Source organism: Schistocerca gregaria, chromosome 10, assembly GCF_023897955.1.
Source record: "Schistocerca gregaria isolate iqSchGreg1 chromosome 10, iqSchGreg1.2, whole genome shotgun sequence".
In the NCBI taxonomy this organism is placed as follows: domain Eukaryota; kingdom Metazoa; phylum Arthropoda; class Insecta; order Orthoptera; family Acrididae; genus Schistocerca; species Schistocerca gregaria.
Window position 1 is genome coordinate 155,391,933 of NC_064929.1, and position 14,271 is coordinate 155,406,203.

General features: G+C 39.2%; 1 protein-coding gene across 2 annotated transcripts in view; it reads right to left on the reverse strand.

The window, feature by feature from the left end:
* Nucleotides 1–5,313: 5,313 nt before the first annotated feature.
* LOC126293536 (alpha-protein kinase 1-like) overlaps nt 5,314–14,271 on the reverse strand; it is a 310,049-nt gene continuing 301,091 nt past the window's right edge. For both annotated transcript variants that reach the window (XM_049986804.1, XM_049986805.1), the window contains 2 exons: nt 10,606–10,746; nt 5,314–7,174 (listed from right to left, as the gene is read on the reverse strand). In XM_049986804.1, the coding sequence (XP_049842761.1) occupies nt 6,773–7,174; nt 10,606–10,746 (543 nt within the window). In that variant the 3' untranslated portion in view covers nt 5,314–6,772. The remainder of the gene's footprint in view (nt 7,175–10,605; nt 10,747–14,271) is intronic.

The window sequence follows — 14,271 nt, forward strand, 5'->3', positions numbered from 1 at the left end:
TGTTACTTGTCAGTACTACTCATTAAAAAAACACCGTCCAAACAGGCCTTCAAGATCCAACGGTACCGACAGACTGCCGTGTCTTCCTCAGCCCTTGAACGTCACTAGATGTGTATATGGAGGGACATGAGGTCAGCACACTATTCTCCTGCCATTGTCAGTTCTCATGCCTTGCGCCACTACTTCATGATCAAGTAGCTCCTCAATTGGCATCACACTGGCTGAGTGCACTCCACTTGCCAACAGCACTTGGCAGACCCAGAAGGTGACCCACCCAAGTGTTAGCCAAGCCCGACATAACTTTGGTAATGTGATGGGGACTCTTGTTACCACAGTGGCAAGGCCATTAGCTTTCATACTTCTCATATTACTGCTAAATTGTACTTCAATTTAATAATTACAAAAAATCTTTTTCTTTTAGATACATGACCACTTTGACTTAAAAGTCCATCAGAATAATTGGAGTTCTCCAGAAGAAACAATCTGAGGTTGAATTTATGTAGACCTTTTGGTAGATGCCAAACTTTTATGTTACTGTGTTAACAACCACTGATATTTCTGGGAGCAAATTTTAAACATTCAATCAACAGCTTTAGTAACGATGTTGTGTCACAAAATTTTTGATCCTAGCATTCACATTATGGCAGCTTTCTGAAACACAGGCATGTCGTCATGTTTTCAAACTCAATGTTCTGTGAATACAGGAGGTTACACATAGAATGTAAATCATTTTATGGTGTCATAGTCAAAGGTTATAGAGTGTAAGCTACTTACATATTCACTAGCTGTCAGATTACCATGCATATTTCTTTCTGAGTTCTCAGTATTGTTTGATGCAATTATGCCTATGATTGTTTTGTTGTGTTGTTTAAACTTTTTTGTGTAATTGCATATAACCCCATAAATCCTTTTCATAGTATATACTTAATTTTAATGTGCTACAATTTCAATACACTTAGAACTTGAGTTCTTAAGAACTGATTCTGTTGTGTAATTCTTTTCTATTGTCATGTGAAATGAGCAGTTGTGTAATTTGTGTCCAGTCAATGTCTGATCCAAGTCAAGAAATAACCGCCATATACTGCCACAGTGGCCAAAGGTCCTATGAAGATATTACCTCATACAAAAAAAAACAGCTGCTCTTCCATTCTCAACAATTTTTTTTTTGTCCTGATGTTAAAAAGAAATGTTTGGAGGCAAGGGAACATGCAAAATAACTATATTAAACATATTGTAAAATTGTTGAATATAGATCATATGAATTCTGTTGAATATACATACTATAATTCATTAGCAGGTAACTCAGATCTTGACGGCATTTCATGTCACAGGAATAACAGAAAGGTCATATATTTTTTCCATGTTTCCACCTTTTCTTCTTAAATTAAATTAAATTTTAATTTTAAAAATCGTTCTGTTTAACATGACAACATTCATAACAACTCTATTTCATAATGCTAACTCATATTTTCATACAATCAATGACACGATGATTTATACAAACAAACGTTTCAAATTGGTTCTGCCATTTTGTACAAATCCATCAACATCTGTTATTGACAACCACTATTCTGTACTATTTCTATATAATTTATTTTGCTATAAACTGAATGTAAATTTTTATGATTTGTATTAAGAAGTGTACTTCTTAACTACAGCCCGGCACCATCCTTATTATTGTAACATATGTTCATGTCTTTTATTTGACTCTGGACCTATTCTTAACTTTATGTAAGTAGTACCAATTTCTGATCTAATCCAGGTGGATATGAGGCAGGGAAAAAATTACTACTAATATACTTTATTTACAGCACTGATCACTATTATTTTCATTGTTTTTCTTTCCCGTATTACAAACTGTGTCAACAGCAAAACCTGTTGTACCTACCTGTTTGAGAAACTGAAACATAGTTTTCTAGTTCATATCTTCACCAATATATAGCCAAAATATCTTGAACTTTTTTTTTTTTGCACTGTGTTTATCATTGTACATAGCTCAATATTCCATTTTTATTTATTTTTTCTCTCTAAAGTAAGGGAGAATCAATTTGCAAACACTAGAAACAGCACTGGCCCCAATATTTCTACCTCGTGTGTAAGGTTATAGGGAAACGTGTGAACCCTGTCAGAATCCAGTCATTATCTGTCCCCCGTCACCACAATTTCTCTCCCTCTAGTATTGTTTGAATTAATCATAACAACTTTTTGCATTCTGTTTGTTAAGTAGTAGTCAGACAAATTGTTTTAACACTATTAATCGATTTAATTTTCTGCATTTTGAAAAATATATCGTGATCTACATAATGAAATATGTTCTGTGAAGCACAGAAAATTGACATCCCCACAATCTATTTACTGCTTTACCTTTTTTTTTAAGTTACTTTGGGTGGCGGTGGGGGGGGGGGGGGGGGTGGGGGCAGATGGGCAAGGAGGCATGTGAAGGGTCTATAGGTGAAATGAAATGCCATATGTTGTTAAAAAGAATGGTTGTCACAGTTTAAATTGTCTCCTGGACTCATGTTAAGAAACTAAAGTTATTGTGTAATATTTGTCCTTCCTTTACTGTGTAATATCATATACTCAGCATTATGGGCAGGAGAGTCAGGTCATGTTCAATCTAGATAAAAGCAAACTATCTCTATCAACACACAAACAATTCTATGTAAAATATATAGAAATATTTGGGTTGTTTGGGGGAAGAGAACAAACAGCGAGGTCATCGGTCTCATCAGATTAGGACAGGGAAGTAAGTCAGCCGTGCCCTTTCAGAGGAACCATCCCGGCATTTGCCTGGAGCAATTTAGGGAAATCACAGAAAACCTAAATCAGGATGGCCGGACGCAGGATTGAACCATCATCCTTCCGAATGCGAGTCCAGTGTGCTAACAACTCCGCCACCTCGCTGGATTTTGTGAAATGTACTCCCCCTTTTAACTGTCAGTTGTTTGTAGTTGGCCAAGAGATGATGCCAATGAGTAGCAAGTATTTTACCCACTTTCTTTTTTCATTTGTCCTTTTAAGGAACACGTATGTCTGTCTGTATGCAGTCTGTGTAGCTGCCAGTAACTTTGATTTGCAGGTATCATTTATGACATGGAAGATCTTTCTTGGTTAAATATGAGTTGTCTATTCATGCCATATGTCCAAAATTTCAAGTTTTTAATGTCTTATAGAACTAAAGAAATTTTTAGGGCACATAGATCATCTGCACTTTAGTACTTTCCTTTAGGACTGAAAAATAATATGTTCATTAATTGTAAAACTAATCATGTATACTTATCAAGTAAACTCAATCATTCCACATCATTTTGATAAACAAAATTATTCGAATTATCTAGGGAACATGTAACTAACTGAACTTCACATCCTGAACGCTGAATGTTTTCTTCAATATCTATCACTTCATTTTCTCAGTACTACAGGCAGTAATGGATCATGACTCGACTGTGAGTGTATTTCAGTGAGAATGACTGGCAGCGACTGATACAGTACAGTAGGATGTAGATTTGAACCATTTTCTTGTTAAATGTTAGTCCAGCGTGCTAAACACTGTGGCTCCAAATGTGGATCGTGTGTGTAGTGGGATATATAGTCATTGTACTGCACCATCAGTTATTTAAAATACTACTGACTACTTTATTTTCAAAGACCTGAAGATTTTTGTCAATCATTTTTGCTAACAGAAACCCAAATGATGCTGCCTACCACTGATAATTTATAAGGATATTTGTACCACTGCTTGGGTCAGCAATAATCAGGAATGGTGTAAGGAAAGCAATTTTTTCCATTTGCAGTGTTTTGTATTTGCTGTCTGTATGCTAAGTTCTTTAGTCAAAACTGCTAAATGTGAAATGATGTTAAGTCAAGAATGGAACGATAACAGTATGTGGAAAGGGAGGTCCTGCTACTCAAGAGTTTGTCTCCATAGTATTTTTGCAAAGATATCTTGTTGCTGCTAATCTAAATTTCTTTCTTGCTTGCTTCATGCTGCAAAATTTGGTGGCGTCCATTTGAAACTTCAGTCTGTTGGAGTATCTATGGACTGCTGTACATTTGGTTAACAATATGTGTATAACTGTGTATGTATTAATCAGTGGTGACAACACTGAGCCCCTGTGGTAAGCAGGCAGTCATACATTTAACAACAGTTTACATGGTGAGCTTTTCTATCAGTTCGTTCTGTATGTTCTGCTGATGAGAAACGTTAGGTCTGCACTTATATCCCAATGTATGTGAATGTCACAGTTATGTGACTGGATTGTGACAATTTTGTCAAAAGCTGTTCGGACCACAACAGCCCTTAACAGTATATTGTATTCACTGCAAACATACAATTTTGTAGTATGGTGAATTTTTTGTAACTTCAGAAATGACAACTTATCCCTATTATGACTGTCTCATCTGTTTGCTTAGCATAATTTTTTTTAGTACACTTACATTCAGTGATTCATTGTATTGCAACCAGTTACAACTTGCAGTATTTGCTAAGATGGAAGTGATGATTCAAAAAACCTCTATATACAGTTGCAAAAAATTATTGAGACTGTAAAATTGCACAATGTATTAAATAATACAATGAGATGTGTAGAAATGATTATGTTTCTTTGTTTCTTCTGCTGTTTTCCCAGCAGAAAGGGAGAGACAGCAATACTAACTGCTCCATAGTATCTACAGTCCTTATGTTTTTTTCTTGTAGGTATTTCAACATTCATGAGCTACAGCTCACTTCTTCAAAGTTCAGAAATCGTATTGTCCTCATTGATATATGTCAAAACCAATATGACACTTTGTAAACATAGCTCTCACATTAGATTAATTTAAAAAATAAATGAGCATGTGATTAGTGCCTTTCAGGACCAATGGAAAAATTTCTGCATTCAAAGAAATCTCTCATAACAATCATGCAGTCAAAGTTTTCAATTAAAAAAAAAAAAAAAGAAAGAAATAGCTTATGAGGGTCCATTGTGTAGAACAATGTTTCTTATGAATTTCAAGAAATTTTGAGCACCAAAATCCAGAAAAAATAATAATCAAATTGTTACTGGAAATGTAATTGTACTAGACTGTATGTCTTAAGCTGACAGTTAACTCTATTGCCTTATATCCAACATGGCATGGTAGTTTCAGCAACATGGAAAGCAAATGAACTGATGAAATTATTAGATTTTTTTATTTCTGCTTCTGTCATCCTCCTGTTATTTCTGTAAGTTGGGTAACTAGTTGCTATCATTTGATAGGCATTAAAGTTGTCTTTGTTTTCAGTATTGTTTAAAAGGGACAAGGAAACGAAGTGTAAAGAAGAACATATACTGCTCGTTTAATAAACACGTTTATTTTCCACTTACAAAACTACTTTTACATTTACCTTAGAATAGTGGTTACAAGGTACAAAAATTTTAGTCTTCACTTTTGTACATCAGTTCTGTTTTATTAGTTAACATGTCATGCCTATTGAATTTTGTTTAGAAAGTAATTACTAATCACAAATTATCTAAGATTAAAGTAGATGACAGCCTTATTGTTAACCAAGCTCAAATACCAAAGTGTTTTAATAAATTCTTCATGACTGTGACAAAGTCAGATGTTGATGTAGAGGAGTATCAAAGCAAAGTAAACACTTTGGGCTGTACCAAGAAGTTGAGTATATCTCAAGTACAAATTAACATATCATTATCAAAACATAATAACTCTGCTTGCTGGGATGGAATAAAGTGAATGAAGCCAGCTGTCATATAATACCAACTCCTCTAAATCAAGTAAGTAACTAATCTTTTGGACAGGGATGCTTTGTTGATGTGCTGAAGTCAGGCCTATGTTGAAGGAGAGGTCAAAGAAAGAAATGGGAAATTATCAACATATTTCTACCAATTCTAGAAGAAGTGTTAGAGGAAGTAGCAGCAAACCAGATCCAAAATTTCTTCACAAAAATTTAAATTATTGTAATTAATCACTTTCAATTTCAATAAGGAAAAAAACATTCTGAATATAGTCAATACCGTTACTGAAAAATATAAAAAGCACTGGATGTACAAGTTACATGAATATGGGATGCAGTGCAATGTCCTGAAATAAAATTTTGTAATCCAAACCACTGATTTTAAAGTTTGTTCAAGCTCGGTGGTAACACAGTGGAGTAAGTGGCACTGCTGTTATTCTCAGCACAGTTGTCCGGATATGTGGGTGGAAGATGTTGTTGCTGATCCTGGTAGACCCAGAAAATCTCCTGCTTCTATGCAGGTACCAAACACTGGTATGTATCCATATGCTCCATTTTTTGAATTATCCATGGCTTGATGTCCATGGAAGAGCCAGGTAGCACTGACAGAAGGTCATCTTGCTGTGGAAAGCCTGCAGGCAACACTGACTGGAACACTGGCTGATATACGTGTGGTGGAACATGCATTGGGTAATGCATCCAAACCAGTGATATCAACGTTCTGTCAGGCTCGGTGGCGACACAGTGGAGTAGCTGTCACTGTTGTTATTCTCAGCATAGTTGTCCGGGTAGGCAGGCGGTGGGCGTTGTTGCTGATCCTGGTGGTCCTAGAAAATCTCTTGGTTGTGTGTGGATACCAAACCTGGTTGCACAGGTTCCTGCTCTGTATCTATATGCTCCATTTTCTGAATTATCGGTGGCTCGATGCCCATCAAAGAACCAGGTAGCATCGGCATGTCATCTGGCTGTGGAAAGCCTGCAGGCAACACTGACTGGAACATTAGCTGATATACTTGTGGTAGAACATGCATTTGGTAATGCATCCAAACCCTGATTTTAAAGTTCCGTCAAGCTCGGCGGTGACACAGTGGAGTAGCTGGCACTGCTGTTATTCTCAGCATAGTTGTCCGGATATGCGGGTGGTGGGCGCTGTTGTTGTTGTTGCTGCTGCTGCTGTTGCTGATCCTGGGGGTCCCAGAAAATCTCCTGCTTGTATGCGGGTACCAAACCTGCCTGCAGAGGTTCCTGGTATGTATCCATATGCTCCATTTTTTGAATTACCGGTGGCTTGATGTCCATGGAAGAGCCAGGTAGCACCGACAGAAGGTCATCTGGCTGTGGAAAGCCTGCAGGCAACATTGACTGGAATGTTGGCTGATATACTTGTGGTGGAACATGCATTTGGTAATGCTGCAGCCTATCCTCAGAAACATTTGGTTGTAAGTAGTCATACTGCATCTGGAAACAGAAGACAATCCAACATTCAACAATTGTTTCACATATGAAAATTGATCAGATTAAAAATTAGACACATGCTGTAGTAAATTTCAAGAAAATTTATCTATAAACGATGGTTGCAAATTTAAGATCAGTTAATGTATTAATGGCATAGCAGAATTAATGAGACATTTTTAATAAGACCAGAAGGTGTCATCAATAAACTAAAATTATTAGTTCATCAGGCTCAGTAAAAAATAAATTAAAATAGAAAGTTGTGTCAATACTTCATAGAACACACTGAAATGTGTAGCAGCTGGAATTCCCCATTGCCCTACATCATTTGGTTACTTCCAGTCACATATATAGCATTGGAAATGATCAGTTCCATGCAACTTTGGGCACTGTAATTAATGGAGTTTTTATTAGCAGTCCTTACAGCACTGATACCTAGGGTGCTATAGTACATTTTCAGATTCCCAACTTGATATTGGTTATTCAAATTTTTTAAGCAGAATTTTTTGATATAGCTGATACCTTGAAGTGTGTATCAATTCAAATGTTACATCAGTTCTATGAGGTTCTCTATGGGGTCACACAGACCAGTCCATTCCTGCTCTCTTTTTTTTATGTATGTTCAATATCTACAGTTCTGTTTAGTATGTGCACCCTACACCACTAAACATGCCATACAACTGTTTTGCAAATAATTTTCTTTGTATACCTATAGTGTTAACTGGAATCTGACACTTGCTTTACCTACAACCAACTTTCTTATTCTAGAATAAAATTTTCACTCTACAGCAGAGCGTGCGCTGCTATGAAACTTCCTGGCAGATTAAAACTGTGTGCTGGACTGAGACTCAAACTCGAGACCTTTGCCTTTCGCGGGAAAGGGTGTGACTCGTGCTTAGGTAGCTCAGTAGGTGGAGCACTTGCCCGCGAAAGGCAAAGGTCTTGAGTTCGAGTCTCGGTCCAGCACACAGTTTTAATCTGACAGGAAGTTTCAACTTTCTTATTCTCCACCTATTGACACACCAAGATATTTGTTTGACTAATTTTAGTTCCGAGTCAGTCATATTTTAGCAACAGGATACTACAATATTCTGGTACTGAACTAATGAACTGATCTACAGAAAATGTTCATTTCCTAGTTATTGCATATAATCTCTTAATCTTGCTGCAGAAATATACTTGTGTTTTTTTATGCACATGACATGCTTTTGCTGCAATGGGAAAACAAATCAATGGCATCCATCACCATTTTAAGGATCACAATTGCGGAAATCAAACTTATGGAAACTATTCCAATCAGTCTTCCTTTTATGTTGAAAACTTATGTATGTTTTATAAGTCTCTCACACAGTAACAGCAATTTTTTTGCAGTTTGCAGATAAAGGTTTAAGTTGTTTAATTTTGGAACATAAGATATTGAAGCATGAAGGTTGTGAAAAAATAATCCACAGATTAACTTTCATTTAGTTTCCATGGGCCGAACACTAAGAAGTAGCACAGCAATGGGTGTCAAAGAAGTAGATATAATCACCCTCCCTAAACAGCGGGCAGTCAGTTCAACAGTGCACTTTAGAACTGTGACTGGATCAAACTAAGGTATGTTGTATCCTCTGTCCGTGAACAACTGGCAGTAAACCTACACCTGAGGATTTATCTGATGTATAGTATGCTGGCTGGTTGGGGTTTAAGGGACCAAACAGCAAGGTCATCAGTCCCTTGTTTCAAATGTGGTCCATTCCGATAGTGTGACATCTCAGAAAATTCAGAACAATAAAAGGGAAAAGGCTAAAAAATGTGAAAGGGCAGTCATATTGTCAATGGTAAAAACAAAATGTGGTGAGTCAGCAAGGGAGCAAACTCAACGTCATGCTAAAGCAGCAGAGGCAAGATCACCTGCGACTTACAAGGTTAAACTATGCTGAGATAAAATGAAAAATCAAATGAAGGCAGTTTACATTTAAAGTCAAATAGCTACAAAACTTTGATCACATTCCAATTATAAAATACACTACTGGCCATTAAAATAGCTACACCACAAAGAAGACGTGCTACAGATGCGAAATTTAACCAACAGGAAAAAGATGTTATGATACGCAAATGATTAGCTTATCAGAGCATTCACACAAGGTTGACGACAGTGGCGACACCTACAACGTGCTGACATCAGGAAAGTTTCCAACCGATTTCTCATACACAAACAGCAGTTGACCGGCGTTGCCTGCGAAATGTCATTGTGATGCCTCGTGTAAGGAGGAGAAATATGTACCATCACATTTCCAACTTTGATAAAGGTCGGATTGTAGCCTATCACGATTGCAGTTTATCATATTGTGACGTTACTGATTGCGTTGGTCGAGATCCAATGACTGCTAGCAGAATATGGAATCGATGGGTCCAGGAGGGTAATACGGAACGCCGTGCTGGATCCCAATGTCCTCGTATCACGAGCAGTCGAGATGACAGGCATCTTATCCACATGGCTGTAAAGGATCATGCAGCCACATCTCGGTCCCTGAGTCAACAGATGCAAGACAACAACCATCTGCATGAACAGTACGATGACGTTTTCAGCAACATGGACTATCAGCTCTGAGACCACGGCTGTGGTTACCCTTGACACTACACCACAGACAGGAGCGCCTGCGATGGTGTACTCAACGATAAACCTGGGTGTACGAATGGCAAAAATGTCATTTTTTCGGATGAATCCAGGTTCTATTTACAACATCATGATGGCTGCATCCGTGTTTGGCGACATTCCGTTGAACGCACATTGGAAGCCTGTATGTGTCATCACCATACTGGCATATCACCTGGTGTGATGGTATGAGGTGCCATTGGTTACAGGTCTCTGTCAACTCTAGTTCACATTGATGGCACTCTGAACAGTAGACATTACATTTCAGATGTGTTGTGACCCGTGGCTCTACCCTTCATTCGATCCCTGTGAAACCCTACATTTCAGCACAATAATGCACGACAACATGGTGCAGGTCCTGTACAGGCATTTCTGGATACAGAAAAGTTTGACTGCTACCCTGGCCAGCACATTCTCCAGATCTCTCACCAATTGAAAATGTCTGGTCAATGGTGGCCGAGCAACTGGCTCGTCACAATATACCAGTCACTACTCCTGATGAACTGTGGTATCAAGTTGAAGCTGTATGCACAGCTGTACCTGTACACGCCATCCAAGCTCTGTTTGATTCCAATGCCCAGGCGTATCACAGCCATTATAATGGCCAGAGGTGGTTGTTCTGGGTAATGATTTCTCAGAATCTATGCACTCAAATTGCGTGAAAATGTAATCATATGTCAGTTCTAGTATAATATATTTGTCCAATGAATACCTGTTTATAATCTGAATTTCTTCTTGGTGTAGCAATTTTAATGGCCAGTAGTGTATAAGAACCTATTTTACATATTTTATCACTCACCTGTTGTGAGAAGTAATTTGAGCTGTCATAAGCCTCGGTTGGTGTAAAGTTTGGGTTTATCTGTACTGGAGGTGATACGTGTGGAGTCTGCTGGACCGGCTTGTGTGTCACGAGCAACTCATTGAAGTCTGGACCTGGGTTCTGTAAAATACAACGTCATTAGTCAACATCATTCCTTGCAGCTACAATACTTATTGTGCGCGCACACACACACACACACACACACACACACACACACACACACACACACACACACACACACACACACACACACACAAACTCCTTATCTATAGGCAGTGCATTTAAATGGCTCAGTTATGCACCACATGACCACATTGGAAGTGATTGAGAAATAACTTACGAATTCATACATCAAATTAATTTACATGTTAAAGTGTAAATTTTAAACACTGGTTTCAATAGAGATGACATTTTTCCACTCCCAAATCAATTAACACAGCAGCAAATCAGCCGCTGTCATAAATCAGAACACTTGTTCTTTCCTAGGCATGGTTCTATTTGATATGGTATCCTATTCTCTTCCACTAATCTTAAACTAACCTTTTTCTAATAAATTATTTACACAGGTCAGAAGCAGTGAATGACAAGGTTCTCTGTTCTGTGACTGAACTCCGGATTGCTGGATTATAATCTGACCACCATTGAGCTAACAAGCCTCTAAAATTATATCTGTAGTATCTGTAGAATAACAGTCCTTTAAATAATCCTTTGTACACAGCAGATAAAATGTTCATGTCCTCTGTGACATCTTCGGCACATCTTCATCACAACCTAGCTGAAGTTCAGTAATGAATAAGACTCCTATTCTAAACTACATGAGTGAATGCAGAATACTGACACACTTTCTGACTGATAAGCCAGGCACGAGCCACTCATCAGATTCACAAATGCAGCATGGGGCAAGCTCAGCCTGCTACCAACAAAGACAGGGAAGCTCAATTAACTGAAGGGTCCGATACCTCCAACTCACATCCGAACTGTCACCTTCCCGCCCGACTAACTGTGAAAGGTAGCACAGTGGTTAATAAAATGGACTCTCATTCAAGATGACGATTGTTGAAACCTGCACCTTGCCATTTTTCCTGAATACTGGGATGGCTCTTGCCAAAGGTGTGGTATCGGTAGCAACAATACCACAGCATATTAAAGTTCTTAGGTTGGCACTACGACAGACATCGATGACGGTGCCCTCTAGCCGGTGCTGTGGAGCTCTACGAGCTCCACTCCAGATTCAACCCATTTCATCAAGAGCAGACGGCTGGACACTTCACTTGCTATCGAGACTATGTACTACTTACGTCAGGAATACATTTTTGCACTTACGGGCTCTTCAGTCGTGAAGCTACGTATGTCATTAAATGTACTTTCACGTAAAAAGCTGTACTGAGAGTCTTACCTCACCTGTTCCAGCTCGTTGCCTACATCTGGCCAACCCATTCAGTTTACAGGAGCAGACTCGCGCTTCCAGGCTTGATACAAAAAAAGGGAAAACCTGATCTCCTCCCCCATTCTTTGAAACGATGTGAAATTGTGCTCCATCTCTAGTAGCATTGACACTGACAGAACTTTGAACCCTGATCTTCCTTCATTTCTTCTCCAAACTAACCTAGACCTTGAGATAGAATTCAGATTAATGTGTCTCTACAATCTACATTTCAGAAAGTAAAGCAGACTCAAAGCTTTCTGTTCGTGGATGGTCTCACGTGACACATTATTACATTATGGTACTAGTAGATTTGGTTGACCCAAGTAGTTCGTCTCACCAAACAGTGCTCAGTGACATACAGATATTGACTATGTGATTCAAAGGAATTTACTGCTAAGGATTATGTGAAAATATCCCTATCATTGAGCTACTTCCCCAATTTACATTTATTTCATACTGATAAATATCATGTCATTCCCTACAGAGGCACATCTTCTTCAACATAAGCATGCTAATTAGTGCATAAGAAAAATATTCGATCAGACATTTGTATGATTCAAAAAGGTGTACGGATTGGCAACTTTATTTAAATGTTCAGAAATGTAGAGCAGTGCATTACAAAAAAAAAAAAAAAAAAAAAAAAGAAATGTGGATCCATTGACTATAATACCAATGAGTCACAAATGGAATTGGCCAACTCATACAAATAACTGGGCCAAACGCTTTGTAGGGTTATGAAGTGGAGCGATTACATGGACTCAGGTGTTGGTAAAGCAGGTGGAACACTTAGCTTTATTGGTAGAATATTAGAAAAATGCAGCCAGTCGACAAAGGAGGTTTCTTACTGATGACTTGTGCACCCCAAGATGCAGACAGAGACCAGACAAAAGGAATTAAAATCACACAGTGTGACAGTGGTTGGCCGACCATGCAGACAAAAAAAGGGAAAGCCAACCACCTACAAACACACTAATAAAATAGCCCAGTCTAAAATCAAAGGTAAGACTCAAAACAAAAAAAAAAACAAACACTCAGATTAAGTGATAAAAGCCCCCTGCCCCAATAAAACAAAACTAAGCCAGCCATGGCAGTGTCATCTGTTAAAAGAGCAGGGAGCGTTTGAGGCAGCACAAATGTGTGCCTGAGCACAGATAACAGGGGACAGGTCAACAAAATGTGGACCACCGTCAAAGCGGATCCGCAGTGACACAGAGGTGGGTCCTAACGGCGCAATAAGTGGCTGTGCGTCATCTGGTTGTGCCCAATGCGCCACAGGCAGAGGACAACAGACTCCTTGAGAGAGACCGGCAAGGAGGAGCGCCACGCACTGGTAGCCTCCTTGATGACCCGAAGTTTGTTGGGTGAAGGAAGGGTGCTCCATTTTTCACCCCAGGTGAGAAGTACATTCTGCTGCAAAACTGCCATGAGGTCACTCTCTGAAAGCCCAATCGATAAGGCTGGTGCACCGACAGCCTGTTTGGCCACCATGGCAACATGTTCATTGCTCATGATGCCGACACGACCAGGGGTCCACACAAAGACAACAGAGCGGCCACTACGCGTAAGAGTATGCAGGGACTGCTGGATAGCCGTCACCAGATGAGAGTTAGGGAAACACTGGTCAATAGCTCATAAACAACTCAGGGAGTTGCTACAGATAATGAAGGACTCACCTGAGCAGGAGCGGATATAATCTAGGGCATGAGAAATGGTGACCAGCTCAACAGTTAAAACGCTGCAGCCAGCCGGCAATGAGTGTTGTTTGTAACAGTCCCCTAGAGTGAGAGCATAACTGACACCACCAGCAACCACTGAACCATCAGTGTAGACAATGCCAGAGCCCTGATACATGGCAAGGATGGAAAGAAAGTGGTGGCGGAAGGCCTCAGGATGGACCGAGTCCTTCGGGCCCTGTGCCAATTTGAGCCGAAGGCATGGACGGGGCACACACCATGGGGGTGTACACAGACGGGCCCAGAAAAGAGGTGGAAGAGGGAAAACCCCAAGCCCGGAGAGAAGCTCTCTGATGCGAACTGCGATCGTACGACCCGACCGGAACCGACGTTCTGGGACATGGATGACAGACTGAGTGAATGGGAGATGATAATTAAGCAGCTGTCATTTGTACCATCATTATGACCACATGACATGCATGAACAGACTGAATGCAGAACGGTAATTGAGAGCTGGATGCACGAGATATTTCAGTTTGGAAATCA